Source organism: Equus przewalskii, chromosome 4, assembly GCF_037783145.1.
Source record: "Equus przewalskii isolate Varuska chromosome 4, EquPr2, whole genome shotgun sequence".
Taxonomy (NCBI): domain Eukaryota; kingdom Metazoa; phylum Chordata; class Mammalia; order Perissodactyla; family Equidae; genus Equus; species Equus przewalskii.
In genome coordinates this window covers 16,211,615-16,232,353 of record NC_091834.1, presented here as the reverse complement: position 1 = coordinate 16,232,353, position 20,739 = coordinate 16,211,615, and the positions used below count along the sequence as shown (strand labels likewise).

General features: G+C 49.1%; 1 protein-coding gene across 1 annotated transcript; it reads left to right on the top strand.

Annotated features, from left to right (window-relative positions):
- Positions 1 to 6,862: 6,862 nt before the first annotated feature.
- IGFBP3 (insulin like growth factor binding protein 3) lies at positions 6,863 to 15,107 on the top strand. The gene is made up of 5 exons (XM_008519309.2): positions 6,863 to 7,402; positions 10,776 to 11,002; positions 11,524 to 11,643; positions 12,739 to 12,880; positions 13,708 to 15,107. The coding sequence occupies exons 1-4, from the start codon at positions 6,994 to 6,996 to the stop codon at positions 12,862 to 12,864; spliced, it is 882 nt and encodes a 293-aa protein (XP_008517531.2). The 5' UTR covers positions 6,863 to 6,993; the 3' UTR covers positions 12,865 to 12,880; positions 13,708 to 15,107.
- The last annotated feature ends 5,632 nt before the right edge of the window (positions 15,108 to 20,739 follow it).

Below are 20,739 nucleotides of genomic sequence, written 5' to 3'. Positions count from 1 at the left end.
CGTTTGCGTGTCTACTGGACATGTGGCCAGTCACTAATGGGGGAAAGTGGAATTTTAAGGTTCATCCTTCTCTGAGTGTAAGCACATGGGCTTCTGAACACCTCTGAGGTCTCTATCAAAACCTGGAAACTAACAAGTATAGACAATGTTCAAAGAACATGGACACTCCACACGGCTGACTCTAGGTTGGGAGGGTGGGCATTTGCAGCCTAATTGTAGTTCAAGGTTAAAAGCCATGTATAATGTGAGCACGCTCTTTTTTTACAAGGCAGAGTCATACAATCAAATCTCGGGCTGAGGTCACTGTGTACTGGTTTTCAAGCAAATCTGTTGACTCTGTGGCGTCCCAGTGGAGACAGTGAACTCTGTCTATAGTATAAATGTTTATACTATGTTCTCAGAAGTTCTCTGAGGCAAATTACCTATATGTAAGTAGGTTATCTTTTATTTAAAAAACCAGCACAAATTGCATCTGATGATAAAATGGACACAAATATTCATGACAGTTTACCCTTTGTATGGCATTGATAAATGTTTTGCTGAAAACTTAGTGATGATTTAAAAAGTTTGATTGTTGATGGTAGAAAATTGCTTGGATGAATTAAGCATCCAGGATTATTCTTTGAAAACAGATGTTCCCATAATTTTTAAAGAATGACTTCATTGTCTAATTCTCAAATTCTTCTAAAAGAAGAATTGTCTAATTCTTAAGTAAAATGGGCCAATTAAAAAAAATAAAAGGATAGGAAAAGATATAGCAGGAAAACCATAATGAAAAGAAACTCGAGTGCCTAGGTCAATATCAAATGAGTAGATTTCAGGGGAAAGATAATTAACAGGACAAGGAGGAGCGTGACATGAGCTGAAAGGATCAATTCGCCAAGAACTCATAGAAATCACACAGAAATAAATGTGTATGCAGAACTCAGAGCCTCCCAATACACAAAGCAAAAGCTGATCAAACTGAAAGAACTGATTTTAGAGCTTAAATTCTATGGCCACTGAAAGCCTGCTTGTCTCAGTTCCTGGTCCTGTTCCCTTCAGCTCACTCTCTTGGGAAAATCACCACAGATTAAGTTCAACTCTCTGCCTGCTCTTTGCCTACACCTGTCTGAATATAGCTGGAGAACAGGACACAGCCATGCTCATTAGTCTTATTTTAAATTCATGACATTCCAGCGGGTCCTGAATGCTGCCAGCAGTCCAGCTCCGTCTTTTCAGCCACTCCCCGTCCCGCGCTTCCAGATCTGTGTTCTCCTCTGCTCCTCTCCCCTCACATCTATTCTGGTTTTTCCCCCTCCTCACTGATCATTCAGGCTTTATTTTTAATAGCTCTTCTGTTTTTTTTTTGTCCTGACTTCTAAAGTCTCAGGCTTAGTATTGGTCCTCTGTTCATCATGACCTCACCCACTGCTTTGGTAATTTCATCCAATCTCATTGTTTCAAATACAAAATATATTCATTTCTTTAGGCTAGGTAACAAGTGACCACAAATTGGGTGGCGTAAAATGACAGAAAAGTATTCTCTCCCAGTTCTGGAGGCCAGCAGTCTGAAAAGAAGGTGTGGCAGGGCTGCGCTCCCTGAGACTCTCGGTAGAACCCTTCCTTGCCTCTCCCAGCTTCCGGTGGTGCGGGCGATCCCCAGCGTTCCTGGGCTTATAGCTACATCACTCCAATTGCCGCCTCTCCCTTCACGTGGCCTTCTCCCCTCTGTGTGTGTCTCTATCTCCCTCCTCTTAATACACACACCAGTCATTGGATTTAGCGCCCCCTATAGTCCTATACGACCTCCTCTTAACTCAACTAATTACTTCTGCAAAGACTCATTTAGAAATAAGTTCACATTCTGAGGTTCCATGTGTACGTGAATTCTGGGTGACATTATTCAATCCACTACGGTTCGCCCTCTGGCCTCAAAAGCTGACATCTGTCCCAAATACAAAATACATTCACCTCATCTCAATAGCCTCCATCCCAGAATTTACTCTAGATCCAAAAATCTCATCTAAATATGATCAACTCAAAGAAGAATAGAGAACCCAGAAACACCCACACATGTATAGCCAACTAATTCCCAACAAAGGGATGAAAGCAATCAATGGAGAAGGACAGTCTTTTTGGAAAATGGTGCTAGAAATAGGATTCCACATAACTTCAGTCTATACCTCACACCATATTTGAAAATTAACTCAAAATGGACCGTAGGCCTAAATGTAAAAACTAAGTTATAAAACCCTTAGAAGACAAATGTCAAAACTTGTCCAATTGTATATTCAAATCTGTGTAGTCAATTGTATGTCAATTATTCCTCAGTAAAAAAGAAAAAAAATCTACCCATTTATATTGATTGATCTGTAGAGAGATAGAGGTAGATATATAAGGAGGGAGGAGTCTGTGGATTGTGCCCCAGGAAATCCAGCACAGGGCAAAAGAGGGATTGGATTACCTGTGTCCAGTGAACAGGAGATACAACAGCTCCCGCAGGACCCTTCCACCCGTGAGGGGAGAGCTGGTGCGCATCTTTCCCTTCCCACCTGGCCTTGCAAAGCTGGACAACGAGAAAGAAGTGGCACCATAGCTGCCGTTGGGGTAGGGAGCAGGTTGACATTGTGCCAGGAGCAAACCAGCTACATGAAAAATGCCCCCAAAACTTCCTTGTTCCCTTTTTGCCAGGGAAAGACCCTCTTACTCTCATGGCCAGTTTAAAGACTACATACCATCTGCAAAGGGAGCATCCACTGTCACCACGCTCACCTTTGAACTGAGGAGACAGGCCCCTGGGAGGAGTCTGGGCTGTGTGCTGGAATCCATTTCAGAATAAAACCTCTCATTTAAGGTTTGTTCAGGTGGCTCTGTGAACACCGGGGTGAACCGTGACTTCCCACATCCAGGAAAGAGTGTCCATCGATGCCGATGAAAGGTGAGACATTACCAGTGGCCCTGCCTGGTCCTGAAATCAAGATTCAGAAGAGGAGAAGCCAGCAAGCAGGTGGGCATACACTCAGGTCCCTTGCCATCAAGGCTCTGATCTCTCTTATTGTTCCTGAAATTCCGGCCTTGAACAAAAGCTGGATCTGAGACAGACACGGGAATTGGCCCTGTTGTGAATGACTAGGACAGAGAAACAGCCCTCGTCCTGTAAATTACTGACTATGCAGGCATGGTGTGAGTGCCCATGAGAAAAGCAATGCTACAGTGAGAGAAAAGGCCACAGACAGGGCACCATTGTGTGGAACAGAAACCTGTCTGCCTCCAGAGAGCAGGGCAGGAGGGCTTGCCTTCTGTTCAGAACATGCCCAAGCCTTTTCTCTGGAAGCCCTTCATCCATCTCCAAATTCTCAGACTAAATAGGGCAGCCCTAACTCTGAAGTCCCCAGCTCCAATGCCACCAGTGCCACCTTCCCAATTCCCTTCTTCCACGTTTCCTTCTCTTTTCTTCCAAATCTCAGAATTCCACCTTCCCAAAGGACATGTGCCAATGCCCATGCCATCCCTCCCAAGGACCCCCACCCCTCCAGGCACATGGAGCAACAATCCTTCCTCCGCCTTCCTCCCTCAGCTGGACTCTTCCATGTCCCTGAAGACTCAGCTGAAATGCCACCACCTCTCTGAAGCTTCTTCTGACCACATAGGCAGGGTCTGCTGCCCCCTCCCCTGGGTCACAAACACTCAGTAAACCCCTCGGTTTTCCCCCTGGTCGCACTGCCCACTGCTGTCTGGGAGGCTGGCCACAGGGCCTCACAGGCTGACTGAAGAGACTGAGCACATGGAGATGCTCAGTTGGTGGACTAAACGGACAGATAAATGCTAATGGTGTCATTTGTGGGTTACCGTCATTGCTAGCATTCTCATCAGCAGTAATGTCTTAATGCACTCCTAAACCCAAAATACATAACTAGGAGGTTTACCAAGCAGGCGATCAGATGAAGGGGAAATTAGGTTCCCTGTCCTCATGCATACCTCCCCTAGCAGGAAACGCTGAGGCTTTGGGCAAAGTGCCACCAAGCCCTGAAATGAGGTCCCCAGCATCACATGCCCCTAGGAGTTTGGACCTCTCTGTTCAGAGTCTACTGTGGGAGGTAAACCTGACACCCATACTTCTGAGGACATGGAAGAGAGCGCTTGCTGCTCGGGGCAAGGAGAGAGACCCTAGGTGGTGGGTCCAGGTAAAGCCTAAGAGAAGCAAAGAGGCCGAGGTCATAGGGAGACACGGTGCCTGTCAGCTGCAGCAATGGGCTCAAAGAAATGAGTGGCTTATGTCACCTGGTTAAGATAACCAGGCTGACCCCAGCAACCATGAATCATAATCAAGCCAACTGAGTTTGTTAGTGAAAAGGGATAGATTCCGTCTCCTGTCTGTCATTCCAGCAGTTGAATACTACTTTACAATTATTAAGCAATCGTAAGCCAAGTACCTTCAACAGGGGGAAAAACATCTTTCCCACTAACCACTCCAGTTTATGTCAAAATCCACAAACGGCAGATTAATCGAAAGTCTGAAAAAAATTAACTAGCATGCCACAAAATTAAGTTTTATCCTATGCAAGTGCTCTCTGCAACAATTACATGGTGGGGTGTGGGGGAGGGGCTCCTTCAGTTTTGTCAAATACGAATGACTAAATATTGAAACACAATTCCCCCCACGTCACTGCTGCAGATTCACTTCGCTGCTGCGAGATTTCACGAGAAGCGCGATAACAGCCTATATAAAACGTCGCTATGGAATATCCATGGAGAGTTACAACGTAACGTTCGTTGTTCCGCGGTCTCCGGCTTGTTCAGGGACATCCTGGCGCTTGGGCGCCCCCTAGGGACTCCGCGCGGAACAGGAGCCTTTGCTCCAGCTGTGGGGGCTCGCATGGCTGTCTGAAACGGAGGAGCACCTAGGGATCGGCCTTAGACATTCTCCCTGGGCTTCTCCTGCCCGCTGCTCAGAAGATAACGGGGTTAAAAAGTGCCACGATGACCAGCCCAGCCCCGTGTATAACACTGTACTAGACAAAGGCGGACGTGCGACCTCAAGAATTTTGAAACAAAATCCGGCTCTAATTTCAGTCAAGTCTCCGTGGTTATTTCAGGAACAAATGTAACCCTGAGGGATTTGCTCTGTTTCCTTTAATTTTTCAGTGAAATCGGAGACCCTGTTCTTGGCTGTCAACGCAGAGAACATACAGCTACGAGGAAGGAGAAGGAGAAGGGACATCAAGGACGCTGTGGCGTACTTTAGGGTGACCAGGGCGGGTCTCCCACAGCTGAGCGCTGGACTCGGGGAGCCAACAGGGACGTGCGGGGCTGCGCAGGCCCCCTCGGTTTGTCTTTGATCTCTTCTCCTTTGCAGAGCTTCGGTTATCACTATATTTTATTTTATTTATTACTTATTTGTTATGAGGAAATTGGTCTTCCCATTCTAAAAGGAGGATATATACACGCATCCACATGCATACATATGTGCATACACACAGAGAGGAGAGAGACAGTGAATGGATGTCAGCTTCACCCGCAGCTGCGTAGTGGGCTGGCCAGGGTAGTGGTCTGAGGGGCAAACGCAAGGGTGTCCTGATTCGCTGTTTCTACCGCAAACTGAGAAAGGCTCCTCCAAGACACCTATCCACCTCCTAGGGCAAGAATCCATTTTCAACAACGTCCAGGAAAGTCCCCTCCCACGGTGGTCTGACGGGTTCCCTCTGCTGATCCACAAGCTCTTCCTAAAAGAGCCTTGGGAAGCGTAATTCTCCGTTCAATCCTGGACCACTGGCGTCCTCTGTTGGTCGCCTAGGAAAGGGGCGCACAGACCCCGTTGAAAGGACTCGCACGGAGCAGGCCAGCCCGGCTCACCGCGACCTCAAGGGCGAAATTGCTCCCTCTGACTTGCACCCTAGAGCAAAGTGTTTAGATCGCACAGATGAGCGAGAATCCCAGTCTCCACTTCAACGCACCAGAGAGAACCTGGTACAGGGATGCAAGGCGGCCTGAGAAACTGAGCGTGAAAATTACCAATGTTGAGGGTCTATTCGGCTATTAATTACGCTTCAGCGGTGCCTCCTTTATTGTTTTTATTGTTGTTTCGTTATGCATATAAACTCTATTTGAAAACGATATCAGGGAGAATACTTAAGAACAAGAACAGTCGTGACGTCAAATCTTTGACAAGCCGTTCTAAGGACCCACTCGGGGCCGGCCCACTTTGCCAACTAGGACTTGAAGTGAAACAGCAAACGTGAGCCTCCGCAGCTTTGAGAAGTGAACCTGAAAAGGGCGAAGGCCGAGTGCGCACCTGCGGATGCGCTTTCATAGGGCCCGCGGTGGGGGGTGCGAGCGGCCTGGCGGGCGCAGATAAAACCCCGAGTGCCTTGGCTCCCCAAGACCCCGGCGCGAATCGGGTATTCTCATTCAGAAATGTCCCACGACTTCCCCGACTCGAGGACTGAAATTTTGGAAAGCTTTGTAAAGTACACACGGATGAGGAGCGGCGCATGCCAGTTTTCCCTACACCGGCTTGCCGCGGGGCGACCTCACCCTTGCGCGCAGAGGGAGAAGGGCGTAAGCACCAGGGTGGTCGGGGGCGCTGAGGTAGCCTGGGGCGCGGAGACTCCACGGTGGCCAAGGGGCTAGGGTAGCCAGAGGCGCCGGGGACGGCGGGGTGGCGGGAGCACCAGGCATGTGTGGGGGAAGCAGGTGCCCGACTTGCCGCGCGCTGCGCGTCCCCGCATTCGTCCCGGCTGCACAGGGCGAGGCGAGGGCCCCCGGAGCCTGGTCGGCTCTGGCCCGCCCCCGCCACCCCTCCACCCTGGCGTGCCGTTCCGGGGCGTGTCCTCGGCCACCCCGGCTTCTATATAGCAGCCGGCGCGCCCGGGCCGGCCAGATGCGAGCGCGACAGCGCGGCACTGAGGATTGGCCGCTGCCTACCCTGCTCCCGCAGCCTCGCGCCGCGCGCTGTCGCCCCGTCCCCGCGCGCCCCGGCCGGCCGAGCAGCAGGCCCCCGCGGCGGGCGCCATGCAGCGGGCGCGCCCCGCGCTCTGGGCAGCGGCGCTGACAGCGCTGGCGCTGCTCCGCGGGCCGCCGGCGGCGCGAGCCGGCGCGGGCGTGGCGGGCGCGGGCCCCGTGGTGCGCTGCGAGCCGTGCGACGCGCGTGCGCTGGCCCAGTGCCCGCCACCGCCCGCTGCGTCCGCGTGTGCCGAGCTGGTGCGCGAGCCGGGCTGCGGCTGCTGCCTGACGTGCGCGCTGCGCGAGGGCGAGCCGTGCGGCGTCTACACCGAGCGCTGCGGCGCCGGCCTCCGCTGCCAGCCGCCACCCGGCGAGCCGCGCCCGCTGCAGGCGCTGCTGGACGGCCGCGGGCTCTGCGCCAACGCCAGCGCCGCCAGCCGCCTGCGCGCCTACTTGCTTCCCGCACCGTCCGCGCCAGGTGAGCCGCCCGCGCCAGGTGCGCCGCCGCAGCACCCCAGACCCACAGGCCTTTAGCCAAGGCCGGGGATGGGACGGTGCCGCTGCGGAGACTCTGCTGCTCTCCCCGCCGCAAGGGTTTTACGTGGGGAAACTGAGGCCCTGCGAGGCAAGGGCGCTCGCCGGAGGGCCCCTCCGCAGGCGGCGCTGTATTGGCTCCATTCCCTCAGTGCAGAATGCTTGTAAATTGCAAAGCGCTTTCGGTGAAAATGGGTCGAAGATTTCCTGGGGAGGGAGGGGTGTGATACCATGGTTGGCGGCCAATGGAAAGATCCAGGACAGAGATTCTCCGCCTTGTGCGCCCGCGCAGCGCGGGAACGTGGGCGTGGACTGTGCGGCCCAACCTTGGGACGCGGCTTCGGTTTCCCACGATCTAGGAGCGAGCGTGTTCGTGCCAAGGACGCTGTGGGGGCCGGGGGCTCAGGGAGGCGACCAGGGAAGCTGGGCAGGCACGTTTTAGGAAATTGTACCTGTCTTTAAAAATACTAACATTTGCACAGACTTAGGGTTTTCAAAGCAGTGTCACATCCCGGGGTGTGCAAAACCAGCAAGGTGGGAATCCAGTAATGGTATCTTTTACAGTGGGACAACCTGACGTTCAGAAGGAAGTGACTCACCAAGGTCCTCCGGAGGCAGGGAGGATGCTGGAGGCTGAACCGTCTTTGCCACTCCTGCGTCGTCCTCCTTGTGCACCACCCGCCCTGGTGCCTGTGTAGCCCACAGGTGCGGGGTTGCGGGGAGTGTGGACGCATAGATTTCAGTGTCAGCAGAGAATTGGAATAAACTCCAAGACTGTATGCCGTGTCAATCTGAAGTGGAAGGAATGAGGTCCAGTTCACAGGAGCCCCGAAGAGTAGAAAACCTAATATTTGGCAGAGTTGCTCCACTGTCTGGACCACAACCAGGCCTGCGGCTCTGTGAAGGACATCACGTTGTCCCCTTAGAAAACAAGTCTAAATTCTGTTGGCAGCTGTTCCTCTAAATTTCGGACAGGCTTAGGCAGCCTCACTTAGTTATGAGTGAAGTTCCCACATAGCTGAAGGCTGGGAGAATTCCGCCCCCCTCCAGGCACCAGCTGAGCAGAGCAGTGGGCAAGCCCCCGCCTAGGGCTAGCAGAGGAAAGTCCCCTTATAATGTCCACACCTGCAGGTTTCCACTCCCGTTGGGGCTGTTTCCTTGCTAGGCAGGGACGGCTCCATTTATCCCAGAGAAACACCATTCCAGAATTGGTGGAAAGGCAAAATTCCAATTGCCTAAAACATACACTGTTTTATGCTAACAGACAGACTTAAAATCCTTAGATGCATTTGTGTCTCAGGGCAAAGCTATGTTGTTTGCTGTGTGTGTACTTTGTTGTTCTAATGCCTTTTTTGGACATTCGAAAAGTGATCTTTGAAGTGCTTATAAACATTGTCTCTTTTAGTTAGACTATAATGTGCATTATGATTACTACCAGAGTAGCTCCATAGTGTAGGTTAATGTGGTTTATTATAAGATTATAGAAAGATCTAAGTGACTTCTAAAATCCACTTGGCGGGGAGGGGTATGTGAATTTAAACGACAGTCAAAAGTTAAAGTGATCTGTTGCTTAAATGGAAAGGGTTTCTCTTCATGCCTAAGTCAGCAGGCATTAGAAACAAACCAAGGAAGTTTAAGAAATTACTCAGAGTTCTTAGGAAAGAAATGCAAATATGTTTATTTACGTACTCTTAGCATCTCCTTTGCCCCAGTGCTTCCCTGAAAAAGGAAAAAAAAAAAAAAAAAAACAGTAAGATGAAAGGAAATTGAAACCAAATTCTACCAATTAAGAACTTACTCCAGCAGGCTCTGGGCTAGAGGAATTTGTGCTTCCCCAGACGCTGGACCCCTTGAGAACTTTGCAGCTCCTTTTCGCTATGGGACTGTTTCCCCGGTGAGGAAATCGAGACCCAGAGAGGAGAGGGGCCTCCCCAGACTCTCCCAGTGCACCTGTCCTGTGCCTCCAGGAGAGAGCGGAGCGTCTGCAGCAGAAGCAGTGTGTCTTTCTGCAGCACTCAACCCGCCGGGAGCCCTCCCAGAGCTAGGCATTTGCTCCTCAGAGCCTAGAGCCAGAGGCCTTGGCGAGCTTCCCAGCAGGCGGGCGGGCTGCCACTGTGACAGGCGTGTTCCCTGGAGGGTTCAGTTGGAGCGGGGCACTTGGCATCCCAGGCGTAGTAGATTCAGGACCAGATGGCAAAAGAGCCCCTCCGGGGAGGGAGGCGTCAGGGCGTGGCTTGTCGAGTGAAATGATCATTTCACAGTTACCTGGCTGTGCAGAGCCAGGCAAGAGGAAGGGGTTCCCACTGGCCCTTCTCCTGTAGCCGCCCCAATTTCATCCTGGAAGAGGAACAGAGAGAGCATTCTAGCTATGCATCAGCCACCCATGTAGTCAGTACACTTGACCTCCCAGTGACACTGTGGACATCCCAACATCAATGTCAAGTCTGTCTTCATCAGCAGGTTGATTCCCCCGGGAGATCTGCAGGAGGCGCCTCCTTTGCAAGGACTGAAAGCTCTTTGGCACGAAGGGGTGCCAGCCTTGAGTGGAGCTGTGGTGCTGTCGGAGTCCCGTTTGCCCCTGTGTAGACAGGGGAGGAAGGACTCACCTGGGAAAGTGCCCCAGGATGTGCAGGGTCTGTGCAGCTCTCCTGGGTGTCCCAGACCCTGCATGGGCAGTGAGTGTTTGAGATAGAACGGCGGGACCTATAAAACACCACCAGACATGCCTGCATGAGTCTGGGGACATGCAGCAAAGGCGCTTTGTGGAGAGGAATTCAGTTTCCCCATCTGAGCCGACAGAGATCCCTCGGAGCCTTTTGCCTGCTAGCACTTTAGGCCAGCTCTGGTTAAACTTGAGTGAGCGTCAGAACCCCTGCAGGGCTTGTTGACGCCCAGACTGCTGCCATCATCCCCCAGCAGGACCGGGTGGCGCGGGGAAGGTGCCTGTCCACCAAGTCGCACACTTGGGAGACCGCATTGCAGCAGCCCTGCGCGTTTCTGAATCCCCCACGGAGCCTTCCTTGGCTCGAGTCTGCCCCCTGCTGGTGGAGGATGAGAGGCACTCGAAAGCTGAGAGGTGAAATGCATTTCCTTCAGCGGCACCCTGCTTCCTGAAAGCACATGTCAGGTTTCATTCTTAAAAGGTGGCTTCTTCTACTAGTATTACGGAACAACACTTTATCAAGGTTTTTTTGTAACATATTTGGAATTGTTGAATAACGTTTCTGCTTAGATGTGACTTGGTCGCAGTAGTAAGATTTTAAGAAGAATGTCATTAAATATCCATAACAGTCTTTGTGTCCCTTGTGCTTTTCAAGGAAACAGCAGTGAGTCGGAGGAGGACCACAGCGCAGGGAGTGTGGACAACCAGGCCGTGCCCAGCACACACCGCATGCCGGACCCCAAATTCCACACGATCCACACCAAGATGGACGTCATCAAGAAAGGCCATGCCAAGGACAGCCAGCGCTACAAGGTCGACTACGAGTCTCAGAGCACAGACACCCAGAACTTCTCCTCCGAGTCCAAGCGCGAGACAGAATACGTGAGAGCTTTTCCTCCTGTGGATGAGGGAAGCGGGGTGGAGGGGGCGCCACAGTCACTCTTTATTCGAAAGCGCCATCGGTAAATCCAGGTGGTCCAGTGGATGCTGTGGGCAGCCTCGAGCCCCTCCTTACGTAAAGGATGTGACCCTTCCCGATCTCGGAGGTCTCCTGAGGGTCAAGAGAAATAACATCCATAAAAGCGCGTCATGTGCTCTCCAGGCTTCTGAGGTTCAGAGAAATGTGCTCATGAAGCCGCTTCATTTTGTTCCCTCGGCTTCTGCATGTCCTGGCCTCTGGGGACTCTGTCCCCAGCTCTGTGCCTTGCTCTGGGGATTTCATGAGAGTGACACGAGCCGTGGTTGGCATCCTTCTAGGAATGTCGACAACTAACTCGGCAAAAGATATTTGAGGCTAAAGGTATTTGGGGAGCACCTTGCAGGTCCCACTCGAGAGGGCTCCCTGGGTGTCCGGGATTTTATGAGGCAGAGTGAGTTCCCGAGTAAGCCGGCCTCCTCCCCAGGGACCCTGCCGCCGGGAAATGGAGGACACGCTGAACCACCTCAAGTTCCTGAACATGCTCAGCCCCAGGGGCATCCACATCCCCAACTGCGACAAGAAGGGCTTCTACAAGAAAAAGCAGGTGAGCAGCGTCCTCGCGCAGTGCTCCTTTCTCTCCCTCTGTCCCCCACGCAGAGGAAAAGCCGACTTTGCCAACCCCCAGTGCTGGCCACAGCCCCAGCTCCCGGCCCACGACAGCACCCGAGGCTGACCCAGGGCCGCTCGCTCTAAAACCCTGAAGCCTGGTGCTTCTTCCTCCTGACCCGCCGCGCAGTGCGATGCCACCCGGGCCCTCTATTAACCATAAAGGGACTCCGACATGTTGACACTTTCATTGGCACTGCCTCGTGGACTGACGTTTTGAACGATTGTAGAGAATTTCCAAGAAGCCTGATGTGAGGTCTTCAGACAGACAGTTCACCCTGAGGTCCCATGTTGGTCCCTTTCTCACCCAGGCCTTCCAGACAGTGACGAGCTGCAAGGGATCAAACCCACTGGTGGTGTAGTTGTTCTGAGCTGCCACAGATGCGCCTCCTTGGGTCACGATATGTCAGGGCAGCTTTTCATTCGGCCTTCCGACTGGACGGGTCCCACAGCCCCTGCAGGATTGGCCCTAGGATGGCGTGGCCGCCCCCAGAGTGTTTGTGGTCACATCCTTGGTCAGAGGCCCCGTCCTCCTCAGGGGCCACTGGTCGTTGGCCTCTTTATCACGCCTGTCTTCCGCCAGTCACTATGCAACAGTCCTTCGTTCCAGTCAGGTCTTCTGTCCCTGTGGTTCTTTCAGTCACTTGTTCCGCAGACTCTACTGGGAGGGTCCAGATGTGCAGCCTGGGGTGTGCTCTGAAAGACACAGACGTGACATGGGCAGGCGGGAGGGGCGTTCACATTCCCTCATTCAGCATATAGGCCTGCGGGGACGACAGTCCAGCGTCTACCCGAGACCCCGGGGACACAAAACTGTACCGCCTGCTGCTTTTCTGGAGAGTCCACCTGCACAGGCAGCACGCCACCACGTCGTGCACACAGGGCCCTGCCTGGCCTCTCCTGGGGCCTTCTCAGCAGAGCAGAGGCCATGCTTGGGGCCACCCTGGGTCCTGGGCACCTGCCCTCGTCATCAGGAGCCCCATGGTGGGAGCCTCCCCGGGGCTCCCCCTCACTCCATGTGCTCTGCCCGCAGTGCCGTCCTTCCAAAGGCCGGAAGCGGGGCTTCTGCTGGTGCGTGGACAAGTACGGGCAGCCCCTCCCGGGCTACGACGCCAGGGGCAAAGGCGACGTGCAGTGCTACAGCATGGAGAGCAAGTAGACCGACCCGCAGCCACGTAAGCTGGGACTGGGCCTCCCAGGAGGGCTGGGGTGGGAGGCAGGGGCTGCAGGCCTGTGCCTGCCCGGGGCTGGGGACCCAGGGCTGCAGCCAGCCCCTAGGACAGACACACAGGACAGAACCCTCAGGAAGGGGCAGGGAGGCCCCCACCTAGCTGAACAACGCAGGGAAGTGGGTCTGTGGCCAGGTGGTCTCAAAGATGCTTCCTTTCATTTGAAACAACTTAGAACGTGTAAACATTCATACACACATAATATGAGGTTTTCACAGTTAAACTTTGATGGTTCATTTACCTTCACAGGTAAACTTTTAATCCAAAGAAACGTGTTTCTAAAGGATGTGGCTATTTTTTTCCCATATAATGTATTAGGGCTATTCTGATAGTCTTTGATTAATATAATTGTAATAAAGTTTATTTAAATCTAATACAAAAAATGACATTTTAAACCGTTATCTTGAAGAATGCTATCATATTCGATATTTTTTTCTTTTAATATATCAGAGCTCTATTGGGGAAAAGAAGAAGAAATGTGTATTTCCTTTCATCTTCTCAAGACAAATTTAAGTAAACAGAAGAAATTTTCATTTTTAGTGATAAGTTTTGTTTCCTTGCAAGTTGGAAAAAAATCATTCTAATTTCAGGGTGACTCTTTGTGACAGCGAACCCTGCGAGCCCCTGACAGTGTTCTTCGCTTTGTCACAGAGTCTAGGGGGTCCCCCAGCGCCAAGCACCCCGGCGTCAACCTGATCATCCTGGGAAGGACTTGAGCTCTTTCAGTTTGGAGGGCTGTTATTTCAATATGTTTCTTTTCCTTTTTGTTTTAGTTCATGTGGAGCTGAAATACGCCTTATTTTGCACAAAAGACTGCCTACGACATGATCAGCAGCTGGCTACAGCCTCGATTTATATTTCTTTTTGTGGTGATCTGATTTTTTTTTTTAAACCAAAGTTTAGAAAGAGCTGTTTGAAATGCCTAGGGTTCTTCTAATGGTGAACTTGAGCATCTTTCTACTTTCCAGTCATCAGTGAAACGCGGTGTGGTTTTTCCCGTTGCTTCCTATAAAAATCCTTGTAAACTGCAGCGCAGTGCGGCGGGACCTCACACTGTCCTGGAACTCCGCCTCTGCTTCATGCCGCAGTGACTGTGTTGCTTCTGTCGATGAACACTTCTTCCCCCGTCTCTGAAATGAGCGCAGGCTGGTCGGGGACGGGACCCCTGCACTCTGGTGTCTGGATATCCTCACGCACCACCTGGAGCTTACGTCTTTGAAGCAAGGGCCTGGGTTCCTCTACCAAGACGTTTCTTATCTTCAAGTGACCTGCATTGCTTGGGAACTAGTGGAGAGAATAAGATAGAGTCTTATTTGTAAAAAACCATGACCAAGGATGTTCTGGGGAACTCTGGGAACCTCTAAAGGCGGGTATTTCTGACCCTCATTGTCAGCAGCTCCCTGAACACACAGCCTTTCCTGGTGGCCCCGCAGGGCAGGGGGGCGGCGGGGCAGCAAGAGTCAGTCCCTTGTTTTCAGAGGCATCACGAATAATAGCACGATTCTTCGATGACCATAGAGAATAGTGTTTTCCATTCAACAATTCAAGACCAAGTTGATTTTTGAAGGTTAGCTCCTTAAAGGTGAAGGAGATTTATTTTCATCTCTCGCCTCTGTCCTCCTTGGCACAATGTAAACATAACATCCTAATTTTATCTAGCCAAGAAAAAGGAATGGCTTGTTGGGGAGCCCAGGGAGGACCCTGGAAGCGCACAGAATGCCCGTGCTTGCTGCACTGGGACGCATCCTGCTTTTCTTTCTAACTCACACATATATGCAGAGAAAACACGTTCTTCATGACCTGTTAACATTGTATACGTCATAGTCCAGATATGCTAGGACCTACACTAGATAATCCTAGATGAGATGTTAGCGATGCTAGAGAACATAACTACGGCCATGACCGAGGAAAGAGCCTGCGCAGGGCCAGTGCCCCAAGGCCAGCCCTCGAGCTTGGCGGCGTGGGTGCTGAGGGGGCCCGCACCACCGCCGGCCTCCGGGGTGGACACACACTGCGCACAGCCCTCCTGGAGAACACAAAGGGGTCTCGAGACATTCTGCCTACCTATTAGCTTTTCTTTATTTTTTTAAGTTTTTGAAGAAAAAAAGTATTTTTGAAAAGTTCGTCTTGCAATGTATTTATAAATAGTAAATAAAGTTTTTACCATAAAGAAGTCCCTCACCCCTTGTTAGTGACTGGCTCTGCATTGCGGGTTACTAATGAAATCATCCGGAGGGGGTGGGCTGTTCCAGGGGCACTAGAACGCTTCGTAAACCAACGCCTTTGCCTGCTTCCACCTCCCGCAAGAGAACCCGAGGAGACAGCCCGGAGGCCTCCACTGGCCCCATGGATGCGCTGGGTCATGTCTGCTGTGAGCCTTGAGGTCCAGGAGTTCAGGTGTTGACCCCGGTCCCATCACAGGAGCGGGCAGGTGGGAGCAGATCAGCAGACGCACCTCGTGACTGGCCCTCTTTTCCTTTAGGTTTTGTCCCCCGTTGTCCTATCCGTCACCACTCAGGGAAGGCTTCGTGTCCGAGGGGGCCAGGCGTGAAACACGTGCAGGAGGATTCAGTGCCACTTCCCGGCCTGAGACCCTCTCGCTCCACCTCTGTTTGGAATAGGAGAGAGACCCCAGGAGATGCTCAGGGAGCAGGGGTCCGTTCTGGGGGCTCAGTCCCCTCTCTGCTGCCTTGGGACAATTACCCTTTGTCACAGAGCCACTTCAGGCAAAGTTCTGAGCCTGTGACTTCCAGGCCTCGAAGGATAAACTGTATGTCAAGGAATCACCTGTTTAGAGCCCTAACTGGCGCGTTAATAAAACATCTAAGATGGGCCCCTCGTCACAGAGTTGCGTGCTGAGCAGTGAGCCCTGTGAGTGTTCAGGGCTCTGAGGTGTGGGGGATGGCCGTCAGGAGATCACATGGGGAACCAGGGAAAAGAGGGCAACTCCTGGGGGTTGGGGTGCCTGCCAAGTCCCGAGGGCAGAGGGAGGGAGCGGGCCAGCAGAGCAAGTTCATGGCGGAAGCAGGAGCCAACGGGCCATGGGGTTCTCGGAGCCAGCTATGGGGTGCCTCAGCGACAAGCCAGTGTCTGGGAAGCCTGGACAGAAGCCTGCCAGGCCCTGTGCAGCCGCTTTGAGCTGTGAGCTGCACACGGGATGCGGCTCTGTAAGCCCACTGGACTTGCCTTCCTGGAAGCACTGAATCACGTGCCCTTTCTTGTCCTCACTCTCCTTAACCCCCAACCTCTGCCCATCCACACCTTTTGGTCCTTTCCTTCTAAGTGCTATCCTATACAGTAAACACGTGAAGTTGCACCACCTGGCTCTCCTCTCCCCGGTCACTCCACCCTCAGCTGCCCAGCTAGACACTCACAACTCCTCTGCCCTCCCAGGCTCATCCCCAAACACCTTGTATTACCAACCATCATCCCCCAGACACACAGAAATGAGTGACCAAGGGCTCGCCCCTCACTGGGTCAAGGCCACACAGATGCTACAGCAACCGCTTACCTGAGTTTGACTAACACATCGACACACCTGAAAAATAACAATCACAGACATTGACAAGGGTGTGGTGACGATTCTTCCCCACCCAAGGACATCTGGCAATTTCCGGAGACATTTTTGGTGTCACAATGGAGCGTGTTAGTGGCATCTAGCGGTGGAGGCCAGGGAGGCTGCTAAACTTCCTACGATGCACAGGCCGGCCCCCACCACAAAGAATTATCCCACCCAAAATGTCAATGACGCCGAGATTGAGAAACCCTGATTTAAACAGATGGTAAAATGTGGCAGTTAAAATAAAGATAGGCAGTTTCAATTGCCAAAACTCAAGATAAATTTTATTACAACTGACAAGGATTGAAAATAAAGGGATGGAAAGACATAGACAAAATCTATTCAAAACAAAGGTAGAGTAGCTATTAATATCAGACAAGGTAGAGTTTAAGACGATGTTGTATTAGAGACAGAAAAAGTCTCTACAAGACAACAGGAGGGTAAATGAACCAGGAGGATTTGGCCATTCTAAACATGTGGGCACCTAATAAAATGTCGTACATTTTTTCTGTCATTGCTTTCTGCTCTTATTTTTTATTACTTCTCCTGTGTGTTATGTCTTTAAGTTATTTATTTGAAAATTAATATAATGACCCTCTGGCATTATTGGTAGTTAAACAGAAGGAAAAGGATCAGCAAAGATTTAGAAGATCTGAAGCTTCAAAACTGGCCAGCTTAACCCAAGAAATATGATCATGTAATAAAATATGTCTTGATTTTTAGCAATTGATTCTGCCTATCTTTTCTTTGAAAAAATCTAACAAAATAGGCAAACACCTAGAATGGCTGTAAAGAACAAAAAGGGAAAGTTACAACTAATAATATTATGTTTGACAGACAGAATGTAACAGATAAAGCAGAAGGTAAACAGCTTATAATAAAATACTATCAAAACTAGATATTACCCATTTTGAAAACCTAAACAAAATACAAGATTTCTTAGAAATTATAATTTTGGAGAACAAACCAAAAGCCTGAATATTCCAATAATTGTGACAGCATTTAAAGGAATACTTTAAAATATTCCCATAAAGAAAACAGCAGGTCCAAAGGATTTGACTAGTTCCACCAAAAACTTAAAGAATGTATTGTCCCATTCAATAAAACTTTTTAAGAAGGTAGAAAAGAGAAGACTATACCCAGATTTATCCTACAAAACCAGTACAACCCCACAGCTTAAACCCACAAAGACAAAAACGTACAGGAGCATTGCGCTCAGCCACGTAAAAGTCCCACGGTCCATATTATACCATGACCAACTTGAGTTTATTTCCGGCATACAAAATAATATGAGAAAATCTATAAATATATAAATATAATTAATCACAGTATATTAAAGGGCAAAAATGATACTTTAATAGACACAGTAAGAGCAGTTTGAAAAATTCAACATAACACGACTGTTAATAAATTAAAACTGTAAGAGAACTTCCATTGTCTGATAACATGTAAATATTAAAAAAACAAAAACCAGTAAGCGTCATCTTAAATGGAGAAACGCTAGAAGAAGTCCCTTTTTGAAAACTGAACTAGACAAGGATATCCACTCTCACCATTTCCATTCAACGTGGTATGAGAGAACTGAGCTTATACAGTAAGACCCTCCCAAAAAAATAAAGACTTAACAATTGGAGATCACTGTCATTATTTGCAGATATCATGACTGTTTACATGGAAATCATCACAGAACCTACAAATTATTATAAATAATAACAGTATTTAGCGAGATGGCTGGATATAATATACACAAATGAGTTTCGTTTCAATATCCTGGCAACAAACAATCAAATATAATTTACAAGAAGATTTCGAGTAAAGTAGTCTCAGAGAATATAAATTTTTGCAATTTTTAAAAACCTGGAAATAACCTGACTCCCACCAACAGGAGCCCGCGTGAATAAACTGTGGCGTATTTGCAACAGGCGGACCCTAAATGAATGAACTGCAGGCCATGCAACGATGCAGGTGATGCAGAGCCCTGTAGCATCGAGTCTAAATTCCACGTCCCTAATGAGCCATCACACAGTGGGTGGTACACACATGCTGCGTGGTACACTTTTTATGATGTTAAAAAAAATTACTAAAAGAATCTAAAAGAAAACATATTTTTAAAAAATAGGTATAGATGAGATAAAACTAAATCCAAAGCGAAGCAATGAACGATGATAAGTTATTGCCAGAATTCTAGTTTTCGAGTTGGATAGTGAGACCACAGATCCTTATTAGATTATTAAAAAATAGAACAAATAGTAAGAGTGCCAAGCACCGGCCAAATGAGAGTGTGCTATAAACCCGGGAGTATGATGAGTCTTTGCAATTGATTGAAATGGGTTCAAAAAAGAATAGAAGGAAAGAAGTTGGAGCCAGCCAGCAGGCGATTCTTTCCAGAAGTTGATTCTCTCTCCCTTCTGTACCCCAGTCTGCCTCCCCTGATCATCATCTGCAGCCTCCATAAACCAGCTCCTCCCTGGTCTTCTAGCCTCCGTTAGCCTCTCCTTAAATCCATCATAGCCACTGCCTCCAGAGTCTTCCACTAGCTCGGCTCTGACAGTGTCATTCCAACCTGAAAATCTTTTATGAACAGTTTTATAGAGATATAATTTCCATGCCACAGGATTCTTTCATTTAAAGTGGTACAACTCAACGGTTTTTACTGTAGTCACAGACGTGTGTAACCATCACCGCAGTCAGTTTTCAGACATGTTCGTCACTTCAGTAAGAACCCCTGTACCCTTTAGCTATCGTCTGCCATCCCCCTCCCCAGCCCTAAGCAACCACTAATTGCTTTCCGTCTCTATAGATTTCCCTGTTCCAGACTTTCCTATGAATGGAACATATAACATCAGGTCCTTTACGACTGGCTTCTTTCACTGTGCGTACTGTTTTCAAGGTTCATCCATGTTGTAGCGTGTACCAGTACTTCATTCCTTTTTATGGCCCAATAATATTTCATTGTATGGATATACCGTATTTTGTGTATCCACTCATCCATTGAACATTTGGATTACTTCCACCTTTGGGCTGTTATAAATAATGCTTCTATGAAAATTTATGTACAAGTTTTTGCATAGACATCTATTTTCATTTATCCTGGATATGTACCTAGAAGTAGAATTGCTGGGTCATATGGTAAATCTAGGCTTAATCATTTGGGGAACTGCCAGACTGTTTTCCAAAGTGGTTGCACTACTTTACGTTCCCACAGCAGAGTATGGGGGTTCCAACTTCTCCACATCCTCACCCGCATTGTTATCTGACTTGTTTTGATTATAGCCATCCCACTGGGTGTGAAGTGGTGTCACATTGTCGTTTTGATTTGCATTTTCCCTGATGACTTATGATGTTGAGCATCTTTTCATGTGCTTATTGACCATTTGTATGTTTTCTTTGGAGAAATTTCAGTTCACATACTTTGCCCATTTTTTAATTGGGTTATTTATCTTTATGTTATTGAGTTGTGAGAGTTCCTTATACATTCTAGATAGCAGTCAATTCTCAGATATGTAATTTGAAAATATTTCCTCCGAGTCTGTGGGTCGTTTTTTCGCTTTCTTGATGCAGGCCTTTGAAGCACATAACTTTTTAATTTTGATACAGCCTCTTTTAATCTTTTTTAGTTTTGTTGCTTGTGTTTTTGGTTTGACATCTAAGACTCCTTTGCCAAATCCAACGTCATGAGATTTACCCCTATGTTTTCTTCTAAGAGTTTTACAATTTTAGCTCTTACATTTAGGTCTTTAATTGACTTTGGGTTAACTTTTGTATATAATGTGTGGCAGGTGTCCAACTTCATTGTTTTGCATGTGATTATCTAGTTGTCTCAGCCCCCTTTGATGAAAAAACCTTTTTATCCCCATTAAATGGTTTTCCCACTTTCATTGAAAATCAGTTGATCATCAATGTATGGATTTATGAATAGTCTGTCAATTCTATTCCGTTGATCTAAATGTCTATCCTTGGGCCAGTAACACACTGTTTGATTACCATTGCTTTGTAACAAATTTTTGAAATCAAGAAGTGTGTGTCCTCCTACTTTTCTTTTTCAGGATTGTTTTGGCTATACTGGGCCCCTTGCAATTCTATACGAATTTTAAAACCAGCTTGTCAGTTTCTACAAAGAAGTCAGCTGAGATTCAAAAAGGATTGTGTTTAATCTGTAGGTCAGTTTAGGGTACATTGCTATGCTCGCAATGTCAAGTTTTCCAATCCATGGACGTGGTATGTTTTCCATTTATTTAGATCCTCT

Bases quoted from the DNA above. Each gene is read 5' to 3' on its own strand.
- IGFBP3 (XM_008519309.2), top strand. From the start codon at position 6,994: ATGCAGCGGGCGCGCCCCGCGCTCTGGGCAGCGGCGCTGACAGCGCTG. The intron at 7,403-10,775 runs GTGAGCCGCCCG...GTGCTTTTCAAG, and splicing joins TCCCGCACCGTCCGCGCCAG to GAAACAGCAGTGAGTCGGAG. The intron at 11,003-11,523 runs GTGAGAGCTTTT...CCTCCTCCCCAG, and splicing joins CCAAGCGCGAGACAGAATAC to GGACCCTGCCGCCGGGAAAT.